This window comes from Rosa rugosa, chromosome 7, assembly GCF_958449725.1.
Source record: "Rosa rugosa chromosome 7, drRosRugo1.1, whole genome shotgun sequence".
In the NCBI taxonomy this organism is placed as follows: Eukaryota; Viridiplantae; Streptophyta; class Magnoliopsida; order Rosales; family Rosaceae; genus Rosa; species Rosa rugosa.
In genome coordinates, this window is record NC_084826.1 from 36,947,952 (window position 1) to 36,964,479 (window position 16,528).

General features: G+C 36.8%; 1 protein-coding gene across 2 annotated transcripts; it reads right to left on the reverse strand.

Annotated features, from left to right (window-relative positions):
- Nucleotides 1–3,280: 3,280 nt before the first annotated feature.
- On the reverse strand, nt 3,281–7,509 carry LOC133722017 (uncharacterized). 2 transcript variants are annotated; one of them, XM_062148804.1, is made up of 4 exons: nt 7,204–7,509; nt 4,457–4,996; nt 3,991–4,130; nt 3,620–3,759 (listed from the first exon to the last, which is right to left on the reverse strand). In XM_062148804.1, the coding sequence occupies exons 1-3, from the start codon at nt 7,432–7,434 to the stop codon at nt 4,026–4,028; spliced, it is 876 nt and encodes a 291-aa protein (XP_062004788.1). In that variant the 5' UTR covers nt 7,435–7,509; the 3' UTR covers nt 3,620–3,759; nt 3,991–4,025. The 2 variants fall into 2 exon arrangements, with proteins under 2 accessions (XP_062004787.1, XP_062004788.1); XM_062148803.1 differs by lacking the exon at nt 3,991–4,130 and having other exon boundaries at nt 3,281–3,759; nt 7,204–7,504.
- Between the last annotated feature and the right edge of the window lie 9,019 nt (nt 7,510–16,528).

The following is a 16,528-nucleotide window of genomic DNA, read 5'->3' on the forward strand; positions in this document are numbered from 1 at the left end:
TTCTCTCTCTTTATATATATGTATGTGTGTGTGTGTGTGTGTGAGTATATATGTATGTATATGTGTGTATATTTTTATTCTTCTCTCTCTCTTTTTATATATATTTATATGTATATATGTGTGTGTGTACATATACATATGCAGATATATACATACATATATATATATATATATATATATATGTATATATATATATATATATATGTATATATATATATATATATATGTATATATATATATATATGTATATGTATATATATATATATATATATATATATATATATATATATCTACATATACACATATACATATCTATATACATATACACATATATATATATATATATATATATATGTTTGTATATGTATGTATACATATATATCTAATGTGTTTATGTATTTGGTAAGTCTATATACTATGTTTATGTTTCATATTATAAAAAAAATTCACAACTTTTATATATCTAATGTGTGTGTGTGTATATATATATATATGTATGTATATGTATATGTATATGTATATGTATATGTATATGTATATGTAGATATATAAATATATGTATAATTTTATACATATGTGTGTGTATATATATAATGTATATGTGTGTGTGTATATATATATATATGTATGTATGTATGTATATGTAGATATATGTATATATGTGTGTGTGTGTGTGTGTATATTAGATATATAAAAAAAAAAAAGTGAGGGGTAAAATGGTCATTTTGGACTAAATTGTGTGAAATTTGAATGTGTGGGGAGTTATCAGTTAAAATTGGAATAGCAGGGACTGAACTGTCGAATCCTAAAAAGTTAAAGGGGGACCAGTAATTTCCCCATATATATATATATATATATATATATATATATATATATATATATATATATATCCTATCCAGAGTGAGGCCTCACTTAGAGTTTAGGGTCACTTTTCGGTCTCATATCCACATCTCGACCGTTCAGTTTTCAGGTACTAATGTATAGATCATCTCTGCAAAATTTCAACCAAATTGATGGTCGTTAAGACATTGATAACTGCCTTAAAGCTAATACGGTTCAGGGAGGATAGATTCAATTCGTTCATTGGTAAGGCTGGGCAAGAGCCGGGTCCGACTTAAATTTCACTAGGCCCGGGCCTAGCCCATTTCTTACGGTTCTGGCCCAAAGCTCGTTTTGGCACAAACAGGGACCGGCCCGTTTCATTTCGGGCCCAAAAACCTGTATTTTACCTTTGCTATATGCCTATATATATACATATCTACTTTGTTATATATCCAGATTTCATTCATATCAACCTGTTGAAGATTTGAATCAAAACACAATATCAAGATCCAAAGTTCAAGCTGCAAATTGGAATATTCATAATACATAATATCCAAATTCAAATACTCATCAAGAACAATTGAAGCTACAATTCAAATAAAAAGTGTCCAAATTTAAATACGAAGTCCAAATTAAAATACAAATATGCAATGACTAGGCTAGGAGAGGCGGAGAAAGAAGGAGAATCGGAGAGGGAGAAACCGAGAAAGAAGGAGGAGAGGGAGGAGAGGCAGGCGGTGCGGCTAGGCTATGCGGTTCGGTTGCTGATCGTGATGGGTGTTGAGTGATGACTGAAGGAGGAGAGGCGGCTAGGTTAGGTTCAGCAGATCGTGTAGAGTGGGAGTGGAGTGAAGTAGTCAAATTAGGTTTGGGCCTTTAGGGCTGAAGATTGTAATCCAGTGAGATCGTACCTATGATAAGGCTTTTGAGTCTTATCTCATAACCAATAATATAGGGACACCTGTTTCTGTTATCTAAAACGGGCCTAATGGGTTTTTGCATTTCTAAAAGTCAGGGCCCGGCCCGAACCGTTTATTTGAAAGTCAGGGCCCGGCCCGAACCGTTTTGCTTACAAAAAAAATAGAGCCCGGCCCGTACGGGTAGGGCTTTGACGGGCCAGTCCGGATCTCTGGGTTTTCAGGCTTAAACGCCCAGCCCTATTCATTGGTTTAAGTGAGTTAGATACCTTAAAGATCATCAAATTGGCTGAAAATTTGCAGAGATGATCTATACACTAGTACCTAAAAACTGAACGGTCGAGATGTGGATATGCGACCGAAAAGTGATCCAAAACTCGAACTTCACACGTTAATTTTAAAGTGGAGCTCTGCTCTAGATAGGATCTGTATATATATATATATCACGAAAGCAATTAGTGCCTTCTTTCTCCCATGCTCTGCTAGGTTTTAGTATCGCAAGCATGGATAGTCACTTCTTTTCAAGATTTTTGAAGGTGAACCAAGGTCCTCTCCTTGTTTCCCTTGTGGTTTTTGGGTGGATGGCACCGAGATCTCAGTTTCTAGGGTTCCGACCCCAACACAACTGAGTTTTTACAATGAAAATGGTTTAGTGGCAGGTGTCTTCACCGGTGTGAGGCCCAAGTTTCATGTATCAATCCTTGCCCTAGGAGGATCGTGACTATAGGCTCAAATTATATACTTCTTTGGGCTCAAGTTACCGATATTAGACTTTACTTTTGGCGGAGAGATCTATCCAAGCAACTTACGAACCTACCAACGTTTTCCTTAATTAAAAGATGCCATGGTAGGCCCCCAGGTGAAAGGAATTAGGTGGAATAGCTAAGGAGATCTGGAGTCTCCTAGGCTTAAAATCTTGAAGAGTATTGTTAAGTGACGCAACAACATTACCTGAGTTCATATTCCTTAATAGGCTGTGTTTGTTTCACAGATTTTGGGCATTGGGAAAGGAATGTCATTCCTTTCCTGTGTTTGGGAGTAACAATGGAAGGGAAAATGCTTCCCAATGGAAAGGAAAAAGAGGTGGAAAATGATTCCCCCCAACCCACCCCAGGATCCACTTTCCTAATGGAAAGGAAAATGATTCCTTTCCTTTCCACAAACCAAACAGATATGTGCAAATTTTCCATGTCTTCTATACGGTCTGCATTAAGCTCATTACAAATAACTGAAGTCACGTAAATGATGTCTCTTCTTGTGCCCCAAAAAGAGTGAGATCATGTGTAACCTTCATTCTTAATATACTATTGTATTTAAAAATAAAAGATTGTTTAATCAAGGTCAATGAAGAAGACATATCTATGGCATTGAAGACTTGCATTCATTAATCATTACAACATCGTCAGCAGCCAGCATATTAACCAGTCGAGCAAAAATAGAAGCTACTTGCACAGCAAGTCTTTACTCAACAAAAATTGGACACTGATTAATTACTGGGTATGCCGCTCAGATTGCCCCCCTTTCTGTCTTTCATATACCAATTCACCAAAAGAAGATAAAAGTTTATAAACCAAAATAGAAATTGATAGTAAATGAGTACAAATTGAGACAGCTGCCTTCAAACAAACTTGACTTCCCTCAAACGCGGTTTCTGTCTCACTTTAAATAGACAAGCGGCTGTAATATTCCCCCATAAGAGATCATGCCCATAAAACATTACTACCCTACTGATTGAACACTATAGAGTTACAACTGCTTTTACAAAAATGAAACAAGATGGAAAATACGGTCTTTAAGCCGACTCAGTTTCTGTGCTGTCCTCTTTGGTCGCTTCACTTGCATCATGTTCCTCAGATGGAGCTACTTGCTGCTCTGGCTTGGCAGGCCCTGGACCAGCTGATACCTTTACCATTGATGGACGCAGAAGCCTGTCACCAAGCTTAAACCCCTTGCGAAATTCATCTAGTATAATACCTTCTTCAAATTCTGAAGACTCCTCACGCATAATTGCTTCATGCAACTACAATAAGGAAAAAAAAAAAAACAAATTCAATTTTCAAATTAAATATAACAAATTTGAAATTGCATAAATTCTCTATGTTCTAGTAAGTCAAAGAATGCACTCAAAAGGTGACCTTAGTTTTATAGTTAGGTGTTCATGATACTGATACTGGATAGGTCAACACAATACCCCAGGAAAACAAAAAAAACCACAAGACAGGTCAAATTTAGTTTTCACTCTTGAACTCACCAAATTGGCTCGATTCAATCATGAGTTGGTCTGACTTAAAACCGTATCCAGGTCTTCATCAAACCTGAACAAAATTGACTAACTACTTGATAAAGTTCATCAAGTAATTGATTGAATTTCGAGCCAACTTGGTATCTAACCTGCATAAACCCAACCATAAGATAGAACAGTCATTATGTCAAGTTGTCAACTATCAGAAGGGCAAAATTCTCTAATTAAGTTATTTATCTTCAAGACAACTTGGTGCAAATGGTGCATTCCTCCTGTAATATGAGATTACAGCTACTGAATGATGCAATTCTATTTCTTTCTTATACATCTCTTCTAACCAAACTCAAATTTTTACTATTGAGTGCGCAGGAGAAAGAATAATGTCCTCACTAGATGTCAAGAAAGGCAGCATTTCTGTTTAAAGTTTCAAACAAGTCTTTCACCTATACATGACAGTAAAGTCTGAATGACTTACCAACGGATCAAAGGGCTTCCCCACTGTCTCCACCGGGAGAACGCCAAGTGAACTTAAGATTTCTCCAAACTGTTTATAAATGCTCTGATAGCTATTGTTGATCTTCTCCTCTCCCTCTGTCTCCACCTTAATCTGGGTTTTAGCCCTCTCAAAATTATCCAATACACCCAACAAGCTCTCCACAACTTCCCCCTGAGCATTAGTTACCAGTGAAATGCGTTCTCTATCTGTCCTTTTCCGGAAATTATCAAAGTCTGCACTAATCCTCAGAATCCGAACCTTCTCTGCTGACAGTTCTTCAGACAAAGAAGCCACTTTCCTTTCAAGGTCTATTTTTTCATCTTCAACAGATTTTAGAAAAGATTCAATCTCAGCTACTTTTGATTCATCATTACTGGCTAAAGCTTCTTTGTATAATTGTAGTGACGCTATGATGGCTGAAACAGGTTTTTTGTCATCACCTTCCCCATCATCACTTGTACCACTTTCTTCAGCATCACTTGTACTATCTTCCACACTAACTGCCCCGTCTAAGGAATCCTGCATATATCTATTAGCATCAGTACTTAGAAGTAAAGTAAAAAAATAAACCCTAAAGGAAAAAAGAAACAAACAAACAAACAAATTATTAATAATAAAGAACAACGTCTTCATCTTTTCTCCGTGGAACAAAAATTGCATTAAGTGATGCAACTGCAATCCTCTTATAAAAATGTAACATTACCCAATCACTGCATTCTGTAGAATGACATGCCCTGATGCCAACCAAGACATGTGAAATTCAATAACGAAAAGACAATTGCATTCCTTTGAGCTTACAGTATTAGCGAGTTTAACTGAGATGTACATTCTTATCAAGTGATATGGAACTTGAGGAAAACATTATCTAAAACAAAACCATGGCAACTGTGCATTGAACTAAAAAACAAAGTTCTAACGCATCATCCAGCTCTATATTCAGAATTCAAATAGTATCAGTAAAAATGGAGGAATGTTTCTGTAACTTTTTTCATAAAAAGAACAGAATAATGAAAATTACAAATGCAAAGGGGCAGTGATTTTGACAAAAGCCTTGGAAGTCATTTTAAAGATAGTCCTAAACACTTCTGGGTGCTGAGTTTTATACAAATTTCAAATAATGTTGTCATCGACATCGTCTTTTACACTTTTTGAGTCCCTCACATTTGTAACTAAGTAAACATAATATATTATATACTGCCACTCTCAATCTGCTGTTATCACCATCTAAGGAGAGCAATAAGTGAACCCCAGTGTTTATACAAAGGATGGCAAGGCAAGAGAAGAAGACCAAGCGTTCATCTGAAAGGCTCATTCCTTAAGAGAATTATGCCCTTGCCCACTTAGCTTATTCTGCATGTTAGTCATGCAAGCGGGAAAAAAATACAGCTTTATTGATCAAACAGAATGATACAATAAAAGCGGACAAAAAATCCACAGTCAAGAAGTAAATTAAAAACACTATAGATTAGAAAGAACAGCAGTGCAAGCTCTTAAATGAAGCAGAAAAGATTCCCAAAGAAACTTAGCCTAGACTACAGCAGACCACCAGTCAATCATATTTCATAATCTCTAAATTCTGCTGAAACAGGAGCCCATAATGCTGCCAAGTATTTCACTCTAGATCAAAGTTCCTCCAACCCTACACCTCTCTAATCTTCAAAATTTCTTCCATTTCTTTCCATCCAAAGAACCCATAAAGCTGCCAGGTATTTCACTCCAAGTCAAAGTTCCTCCAACCCTACACCTCTGTAATCTCCGAAAATTCTTCTATTTCTTTCCATCCAAAGCACCCAAATGATAGCTAACACACACCTCTTTAACTGTGACAAATTGGTTTGGCCGAAGTGTTTATAAAAATAAATAAATAAAATGGAACCCAGTTTAGCCCTTCTTGTCGTATCAGCTAAGGAATCCTAAAAAGAACTGGAACCTCAAATCTCTCTGTAGCCCCATTAACCAATACACCAGCTCTAATGTCTTTTTTGGGCAGCAACCCAAAGGCTCCAGGGTATATTTGGCAACTCTAAGGTGCATCTCATATTCTTAGTAGGAAACAAAGTGACTTGTTATTATTGGTTTTTATTATTTCGTTTCTTTTTTCTTTAAGGGAGAGAGGGAATTAATTGTACTGATTATTATACATTTGGATTCACTAGTATGGATTGAATATAATCAATTCTTCTCTCAAATATTTGTATAATTTTATACTATTTCAGTTATAAACATCAACTCCCAAACTAGTGTACTCCTTGCCTGACATAAACAAACACAAACACATGTGAACTTTGTAATTTGACCAAGTGTCAGCAAGGTTAGCGTACTTAACTTAATGTGGCTAGAGGGACTAGTCTGAGTCTGTGCACACCTCGTTTGTTCAGATATTCTAGCAGTATGTAATCTCTTTTTCACCTAAAAATCAAAAGTAGAGTTGGGCATCGCCCTTACTGCCTTATATCTCTGGGATTCTATGATGAGTGATTTGATGCAAGTAGCTTTTTCAGCATACAATGGGTTATATAGATACAGATTGCGATGAATATAATCGACCACACCAGCATGAGAGTCCTTCCCTGAAAAATATATTTGTTCTAAGAAAAACTTGATACCGGACACTAACTAAACCTTGTAGATGGAATTGGACATCATACCAATTTATACAAAGAAAGAAAAGAATCCCCAAATCAACACAACCCCACAACAGTAAAGAGAGAGAGAGAATAGTATACCTCCTCAAGGTCCTGGGCATCGAGGGTGTCAGTAGCATCGGTTTCACCCTGCTGGTTGTGGGAAGCGAAAGGCACGAGGAGGCGGAGGGAGGGCAAGTGAGAGAAGCGGAGAATGGGGTGCCTTTGTCGTCTAAACGAAACGAAAAAGGGTTTGGGAGAGTTGGGCGAGACAGCTGTTGGAAGCGGAGCCAATGGTGCCCTCAACGCTGAACTTCGGAGGACATTGGCCATTAGAGAGACAGTGGGTGAGGCACTAGTTCAGATAAGGGGGTGTGAGGGGCGAGTTATATGATTCAACACTCGACTCTAGAGGGCTCCAGGCTAATCAAAACAGTTTGACTTCAACCGTTGGATGCACTGTGTTTAGGTAGTCTCATCCTACGCTCCTGCTACTTTTAGGTGACGGCAATCCCAATTGCTGTTTAGAATTTTTCCACAATGGAAAATTTAATCATATCCCTAATATCTGGCACCAAATTTGATTAAATTATTTAGAGTAAAACCCATCACTAGGGTCAAAACTTTCTTGCACCGGACAAAATGATACCTAACTTTCAAAAGTGATCAAAATGATACCTAAAGTTTTAAAAAGAAATCAACTTGATACCCAACTTTTAAAAGTGATCAAAATGATACCTAAAGTTTTAAAAACAAATCAATTTGATACCTCGGTTTAATTTTTTGTAACTTTTTGTTAAAATTGATCACGTGTGGTGCAGTATTTTGTGGGGTTATAATAATATTTTACACAAAAAACTATTTTTCAATTATTTTTTATTTTACTTTGTTAATTCTCTTCTTCTTCTTCTATCTCTACCTCTCTCTCTCTTCCCGTTTTTCTTTGTTTCTTTAGAAGTTGGGAAACATCCGAACTTTATTTGTTTCTACGATCGATGGTAGAATTGAAATTGAATGGAATATTTTTTTAATTCTATAGAGGAAGAAGATTGGGTTATAGATGATTGGTGGCCCTCTGACCACAAATCACTTCAATTTTTGAGCTTAATTTTGCATTTGATTTAACAAAGAAGTTAAAAAAAAATAAACTGAGGTATCAAATTGATTTGTTTTTAAAACTTTAGGTATCATTTTGATCACTTTTGAAAGTTGGGTATCATTTTGTCCGGTGCAAGAAAGTTTTGACCTTAGTGATGGGTTTTACTCAATTATTTAACCATTGAATTAAATATTTGTTACTCCCTGTATTTTGCTCCAAAAAACAGTTTAGTCCCTCACCTTTTAAATTAAACAATTTAGTCATTATTCTCTCTAATTCTCACACAATAGGTCTAAAATGATCCAAAGTGACTATTATACCCCTCACTTCCTCTTTTTATTTTTATTTTTTTCTCCCCTTTTTTTATATTCTCTCTCTCTCCCCCCCCCCCCCCCTTCCTGAAAACAAAATCCCTAAAACTCTCTCAGTTTCTCTCTCGCCGGAGCCACTCTCAACTTTGGATCGGAGCTCAACAGAGAACACAACCATAGCTTCCCCTTTTCCAACAGAATCTCATCGTTTCCTCCAAGTCCAGAATTCAAGAACACAAGACAAAGGATTATGCCGTCGAAGTTCATGGCGAAGCGGAGGGGGGTTCAGCACTAGTGGCGGCGCGTGCGGCGTCGTCTAGCGTTGGTGGCTAGTGAGGGGTATAATAGTCATTTTGGACCTGTTGTTTAATTTAAAATGCAAGGGACCAAACTGTTTTTTAGGAAAAAGTTTGAGGAGTAACAAATATTTAATCCTTAACCATTTATTAAAGGGATGTTACTTAACTTATAACTTGCCCTTCATTATATACTTAATATCGGAATTTATGTTTCCCTAAATTTTTTATTATCATTTTAAATGGTAGCTCCATAAATTTTCTATCATAAAACTGTTAAAAAATAGTATGTGCATGGGTGAGGCAATAGTGAATTTCAAATGGTACCTCCATATACTTTCTATCATAAAACTGTTAACAAAATAGTATGTGCGTGGGCAAGGGCGTAGATAGCTAAGGTCGAGGAAGGTCAAATGACTTTCTTAACCTTAACTTTTCTGTTATAGATATCTTATATTTTTTGTTTAACTTTGCTTGTAAAGTCCTTGTGGACTCCTCTAATTATTCATATTTCTTTCGATTTTCATGATTTTGTTATCTAGTTTTTGAGTAAAATCTCCATGTGTTATAGATTTAAGTCACGCTTGTTAGAAAATTAAGATTTTTCTCCATTTTATTTCTTTCTTTATTGCGTATAAATTTTTTAAATGTAAACCCTACCTTAAAAGTTGAAACTATATTTTTGACCCCTCTTATTACAAGTTTTGGCTATGCCACCGGCAGCGTGGGTGAGGCAATAGTGAGGACCTTTAAAGTGAGGATTTTATAAGATCTTTTAGTCAATGATTAGATGCCATGGGTGTTGAAGAAATAATTTTTCAACTAAAATTTGGATCACTCATCCACTCACTGATTTGAAAGTCTTCATAAAGTTCTCATTAGATATCCTCTCGTATGTCCTCTCACATGACTCATCTTATGTGTAATTTGATGAAAAACACCCTTTCCAAGACTAAAGATTAATAAAAGTATGTTAAGATAAATATTTGCATGTTAAGATTTTTTTTATTTTTTTTTTCATATCAGAAGAGAAACTTCATTTATAATGAAAGATTACAATGGGTAGGGTGCAAAAGTCATTCTATCAATAGTCAACAAGAATGTGATAGTTGGGTTCTTTGCCCAAACTAAACTTCAAACAGAAAGTCCATAATGACACACTATTGGAACCCAGAAGGCCCAACTCTAACCAAAGCGCAAAGGCTAACTAACAAGGCTTCTTTAACAAGAGGATGGGAATTTTTATTATCCTCTCATCTTGTAGGTCGCCGACTACAAACTTGAAAAGACTAAATGAAAAAACTTGCACAACGCCTTTGTGGCAGAGTCAACTAAACATAACTTCACTTTATAACCCATGCGCATGAACAGTGTATTCTTGACATCTCACCTCTCATCCAGCCAAGAAGACCAATGAAAATAAGAAATTGGTCATATAGCAAAATAAGACAAGACTTATAGTTATTTAATAAAAATAAGAAGTATCATAAAAATGAAATTACTAGATTAATACATTCTTTAGAATATCCCGATATTTATCCATGTAATAGAGTAAGTAGGGAAAGTTCTATAGTACATAACTACATACATGTATGTCATACGCACTCATTTACAAATCTAACAACAATTTGTTGTCATTCTTGTAACGTGAGTTTTATTTTGTGTGATATTAGTTCTATAATAATAATTACGTACACCACATACAACCTTGTTACAAGTTTTTAAACAAATTCGTTGTCAATATTGTAATTTTGGTCTAATTATATCTAAATAATGTAAAACGAATGTGGTAGCTTTGTTCTCAATGTTGTAATTTTGATGTCGGTGAGCTGTGGCTTGTTGGTTAGCTAGCCTAACTAACACCATGGAGGTTATGTGTTCAAATCTCACTGACATCAGCAGTGGGGTGAGGAGTTACATTGTTGTCCAGAATCAAAAAAAAAATGTTGTAATTTTGATTCATATAAGTTGTAATTTTTATTCAAATAGATGTAAAATGAGTGTATGATAAGCATCACAGTACCATAGCTTGTCTCAGACTGTAGATACTTATAATACCATAGGAGTACATAGACTACTTTTAAATAATACAAAGCAATACAAAGAGTTTTTACGAAATAGTTTAGCTATAAAACTTGAAAAGGGTAGAATTTAGCTCGATAATCCTTCGCACTTCAAGTTCAGATTGTGCAGTACGTGGATTCAGATGAGACATAATGGGGACAGACCACGAAAATTTATGTCGTTCATGTTGAACGTTGACGTTCTTATCTCTCCCTAACGACGGGAATACTATCTCATCAAAGTGACAATCCGCAAAACGAGCGGTGAAGAGATCACCTGTCAAGGCTTCTAAGCAGCAAACGATTATTGGAGCTTCAAATCCATCATATATACCCATTCATCTATGAGGACCCATCTTGGTGCGATGTGGCGGCGTAATCAGCATATAAACCGCGCACCCAAATATGCGTAAGTGCGAGATATCATGCTCATACTCAGTCACTAGCTGTAACGCCAAAAAAAATTGAGTGGCGGTGGGTTGTAGACAAATAAGCATAGCTGTATGCAATATTGCATAACCCCAAGTGGAGATAGAGAGATTAGTGTGCACTACCAATGTCTGGTTTACCATTTGTAGTTGTTTAATAGCGGCTTCCGTGAGACCATTTTGGGTGTGTACATGGGGAACATGATGCTCAACATCAATCCCCAAGGACATCCAATAATCATCGAAAGTCTTTGATGTAAACTTTCCAGCATTGTCAAGTCGTATTGATTTAATAGGATGATCCAGGTAATGAGCCTGTAGCCTTATGATCTGTGTTAGGAGTTTAGCATAAGCAACATTACGAGTGGATAATAGCGCGACATGTGACCAATGTGTCGACGCATCAACCAACACCATAAAGTATCTAAAAGGTCCGCAAGTAGGTTGAATTAGTCCACAGATATCCCCTTAGATTCTATATGAGAACGGACTAAGAACTACTGTATCCTTTGCATAGTACGATCTTGATCCTAATTTTCTTAAGGAACATGTCACGTCCCGTATCTCAATTTACCGGTTTACTAGTCATTTGGACAGTAAACGACAATTACTTTCACTTTTCACTTTGTTTCGATCTTTTAGGGGCCCTAAAAAGTTGACTTTTCGTTTGGGTCAAAATTTGAGAAAATTTTCTTCACGAAAGTCGTAGAGGACGATAAACCGAGTTCGTGGGCAAGTGGTACGTAAAAATCGGAGTTCTTATGCGAAAGTTATAAGTGAAAAATGGAAGTTACTATTTATGGTAATTTGATATATTAATATTTGAATTTTCTACTGTGGTAACTTGGTAACTCTCTCACTTTCTCTCTCCTCCTCCTCGCGTCTCTTTTCTCTCTCCTTCCCCGAGCTCTCTCTCTCTCTGTCCTCTGCAACTCCGGTGTCCTCTCAAGTCCTGCCACCTGGGAGCGAGCCGCGACCATCATTCTCTTCCTCTCCTCTTCCTGGACTCGCCTGCGGTGGTAGCTCGCCGAGTCTTAGCCGGAAAATGAAGAACCAAGCCCAAGACCCTTACTGTAGCAGTTTTGAGCCAACGCCGGTATCTTCCGATTTCAGCCACCTTCGGCGATAAACCTTGGTCCATTGGAAACGCCTTGAGACGTAGATGATGCTCTCCAAGTATTTGGCAGCGATTTGAAGTGTGGAGGAAGAATCGAAGGTTTGAATTTTCTTACTATTCATAATCGGGGTTTACTGTTTTCATAATTGTTGAAGCAGTTCTAGTTGTTTTCTGGCTTGGCGGTAGTTGAGAGAAGTGTTAAGGAGGTTGAGATAGAGCTGCTGCCAAAATTTGGTGGCCATTGGAGGTGGTGGCCTGTGGCGCGTGGGCCCCACGTGCCGCCACTGTGGGAGGCGCGTGGCAGCGCGTAGAACAGTGATTTAACTTCTATTTTTAGTTAGTTAAATCTTATAATTGTTGTAGAACTTGTAGTTGTGAACTTGGTTGAAATTGGAGAAGTTTTGTGTGGATTATCAATTTCCGGAATTTAGGATTCAATTATCAATTTACGAGAATCCGATCGTCAGATATCTCTCGGTTCTGCCTTGGAATCTTTAAATTAATGAATTGGTATTAGTGGTAAAATTTAGGTTGAATCCGAGAAGCAGTGGAGCGGTGATTATGAGGATTTGATTTTGGGAATTGTAATTAAGTGTTGAATAGTTATTCACGGAATACTAAGAAGCACCGATACGGGTACGAGTATCCGGATACGATACGGTCGGATACGTGGATACGGCAAATCTTAAATGTAATTGGATACGGATACGAGAAGGATACGTCAATTAAATATATTTATATATATATATATATATATATATATATAATTAGAAAAAAAAATTATGAAACATAAACAAAGTACTAGTTTATCACAATCAAACATTATCAATCCAAATATTCAAATAAAAGGTTAAAACAACTAATAACAACTTGGGACTTCATTCAACATGGACAACATCCTCAAGGTCTTCATCTTCATGATCAACATTAAACAAATGACTAAATACTGTTTAGTCCTTGAGCCTTTGACCATAAAACACTTCAGTCCCTGACCTTCTAATTTCACACGTTTAGTCCCTGTACTTCAAAATTTCAGACCAATAGGTCCTTGTCGTCTAAAAGTCGCTGTGAAATGTCTATTATGCCCTCAGTTGTTATTTTTTTTAATAAATTTATTCATTTCTCTTTTTTTTTTAAATTCTTTTTTCTTTATTTTATTTATTCTTTTTTTTCAAACAGAAAGAAAGAAAGGAAAAAAAAACAGAAAGAAAGAAAGGGAAAAAAAAATTCCTTTTCCAAAAAAAATAAATTAATTAATTAATTAAAAAAATAACAACTGAGGGCATAATAGACATTTCGCAGCAACTTTTAGACAACAAGGACCTATTGGTCTGAAATTTTGAAGTACAAGGACTAAACGTGTGAAATTAGAAGGTCATGGACTGAAGTGTTTTATGGTCAAAAGCTCAATAACTAAACAGTATTTAGTCCTTAAACAAAACTCCCTCTAATTAATTGTGGTTCATCAAGTGAAAGGTTAGCAATCTCAAGCCTTCTAACATTAGACTCTTCCAAGGAATCAAACTCATCACCTCCAACATCCCACATTTGAGTTGCACTTTCATTGTAACTTGGGCTTTTCCTAGCTAAAAGGCGAAGATTGGTATGCACAAACACCAAATTTTCCGCTCTTTGTGATGTTATCTTGTTCCTCCTCACATAGTGAATGAAATTGTAAGTACTCCAATTTCTTTCACAACATGAAGAAGAACATGGTTGACCTAGAACCTTGAAGGCTATGGCTTGGAGAGATGGTGCCGAAGCTCCATGAACAGCCTACCATTTTATAGGCTGCATAATAAGCCTATCCTCCATAGCATCCCCACTTCCAAACTCTTGCATACACATAGAAAAATTGGCAAATTCTATGTTAACTTTCCTTCGATCATCTTCATTGGCAAAGTATCTAAGGATACAATTTTTCCTCTCCCTTATAATCTCTAAATCTTTGTGGGGAGCAACCCGATTAGTATCTTCACTAAGCCATTCCGAACTATAATACCTAGATATAAAATAAGAATAAGTTTAATTCACATTATAATATATGAAAGATTAAACAAACAAGCAAAAAGGGAAACACATGTTATACTTACTTGGGATTCAATGAATGTGCCAAGCAATTGAGAGAAGTATTGCTCTTGGACCAACGAGCCATTAAAACCTTATACACCGCATCCCAAAATGGAGACTCTTGATGAGGTTGTTTCCTTGCTTTCCTATAGATATCCTTCTTTACTTTCTCAATCATACTATCCCACCATTCATACACCAAATGAAGAGAAGACCTATCAGTGTCTGCTTTCCTGATCATCTCATAGATAGCACTACTAGAATTATGCTCATAGACATCACGCCATTTAAGTCGGTGAGAAAAACACGCGATGTAAAACAATGTCATTAACATTGATTTCGCAAAAACCGATTTGTATGTATATAACTGACATCGTTTTTTACTGTTGACCGATGACAAAAATTTTGTTTGAATTTTCAGAAAACCGCTGAGCGGCTAAGTTAAAAAATTTTAAAGAAGCGCGGGGGAGGAAAAACTCATTCCCACACTTAGACATATTTGGACTAACATTGACTTCAGCTTGCCCTAACACTATTCGACCAAACCTCCCTTTTCTCCTTCGTTCTGCGCCTCCGACTAAAACCATCCTCCTCTTCGTTCTCCACCTCCGACCACAACCCTCCTTCTCGTCTCCGTTCTCCGGCTACAATCACAACCCGACCCTCCTCATCCTCCTCCTTTTCAGCCTCGGACCAGCTCCTCTGCTCGAAGACGGTGAAGAGAATCAGCCTCTTCGTTCTCCCCATCTGACAAAAACCATCCTCCTCTTCGTTCTCCGCCTCCGACCACAACCCTCCTCCTCGTCTTCATTCTCCGGCTACAATCACAACCCGACCCGCCTCGTCCTCCTCCTTTTCATCCTCAGACCAGCTCCGCTACTCGAAGACGGTGAAGAGAATCAGAGATGGAGCCCGGGGTTTGGGAGAAAATTTGAGCTTTTTGTCATAGGTAATTGAAGAATTTGTTCAATGCATGTCGTCGAAGGATTTGTGAGTCCTTAATTCAGTGATTTGATTTTGTTTCTTATTTTGCTTGCAAGGATTTGTGTTTCATCTACCGAAGCTTTGTGGGCTGCATTTGACCTTTCTGGGCACTCTCCATATCTGGTTTGCTGGGCATTCTCCATATCTGGTTTGCTTTCTCTCGATTCTTCTCATTGTTTGTGCTTGGTTTTGGGAAATTTTTGTACTTTTGTTGAGTTATAGGTTTTCGGTTTTGCAGAGGAGACTTGGAACTGTGTTATCTAGTCATGAAGGTTTCGGTAGCTTGGAAGTTTTAAGCTTGGGCCAACAAGCGAAAACAGTAACTACTCCTTCTGCTTGTTACTTCATTGTAAACAATTAATGGTTTCTGATGTTGCAGCTGCTTGTGTTTGTTTGTGTATGTGTGTCATTGTGGCAGTATGTGCATGTTGGTGTCTTTTTACGCCATCTATCTATATATATATATATATATATATATATTTCATTCTGTTTCATTGAACAAAGTAAGTTAGTTCCAGAACTGATTCAGAATCCAAAACTGCCAAAAGAAGGGAAAGATTGATTTAAGCTGTTGATTTCCATTTTATGATGTGGTAGTATCATCTTGAAGTCCAAGTTGATTCTAGCACATAATGTTATAGTACAGAATTTGGATCCCAAAAATCTGAGGAGATAAATGTCAAAGTTTTTGACTTTCAGGTGTTCTGCTATCGTTAGCCCAAATTCAAATACAACTCTACTGGTCTAGATGTTAAACTTGAAGACGGTGATATGACATTTTATGGGATCATTGAAGAGATTTGGGAGGTCGATTATCATGAATTCAAAGCCCCTTTGTTTTTGTGTCGATGGGCAGAGAATGAAAAGGGAATAAAACAAGATGAGTTTGGTTTTACATTGGTCAACCTTAATCGACAGGGCCATAAGAAAGACAAATTTGCTTCTGCTGGTCAAGTGAAGCAAGTTTTTTATGTGGAAGATCCGATCGATGCAGACTGGTCGGTTGTACTAACGACCCCAAATAGAGACTATCGTGATTGTTTCTATGAAGATGATCTA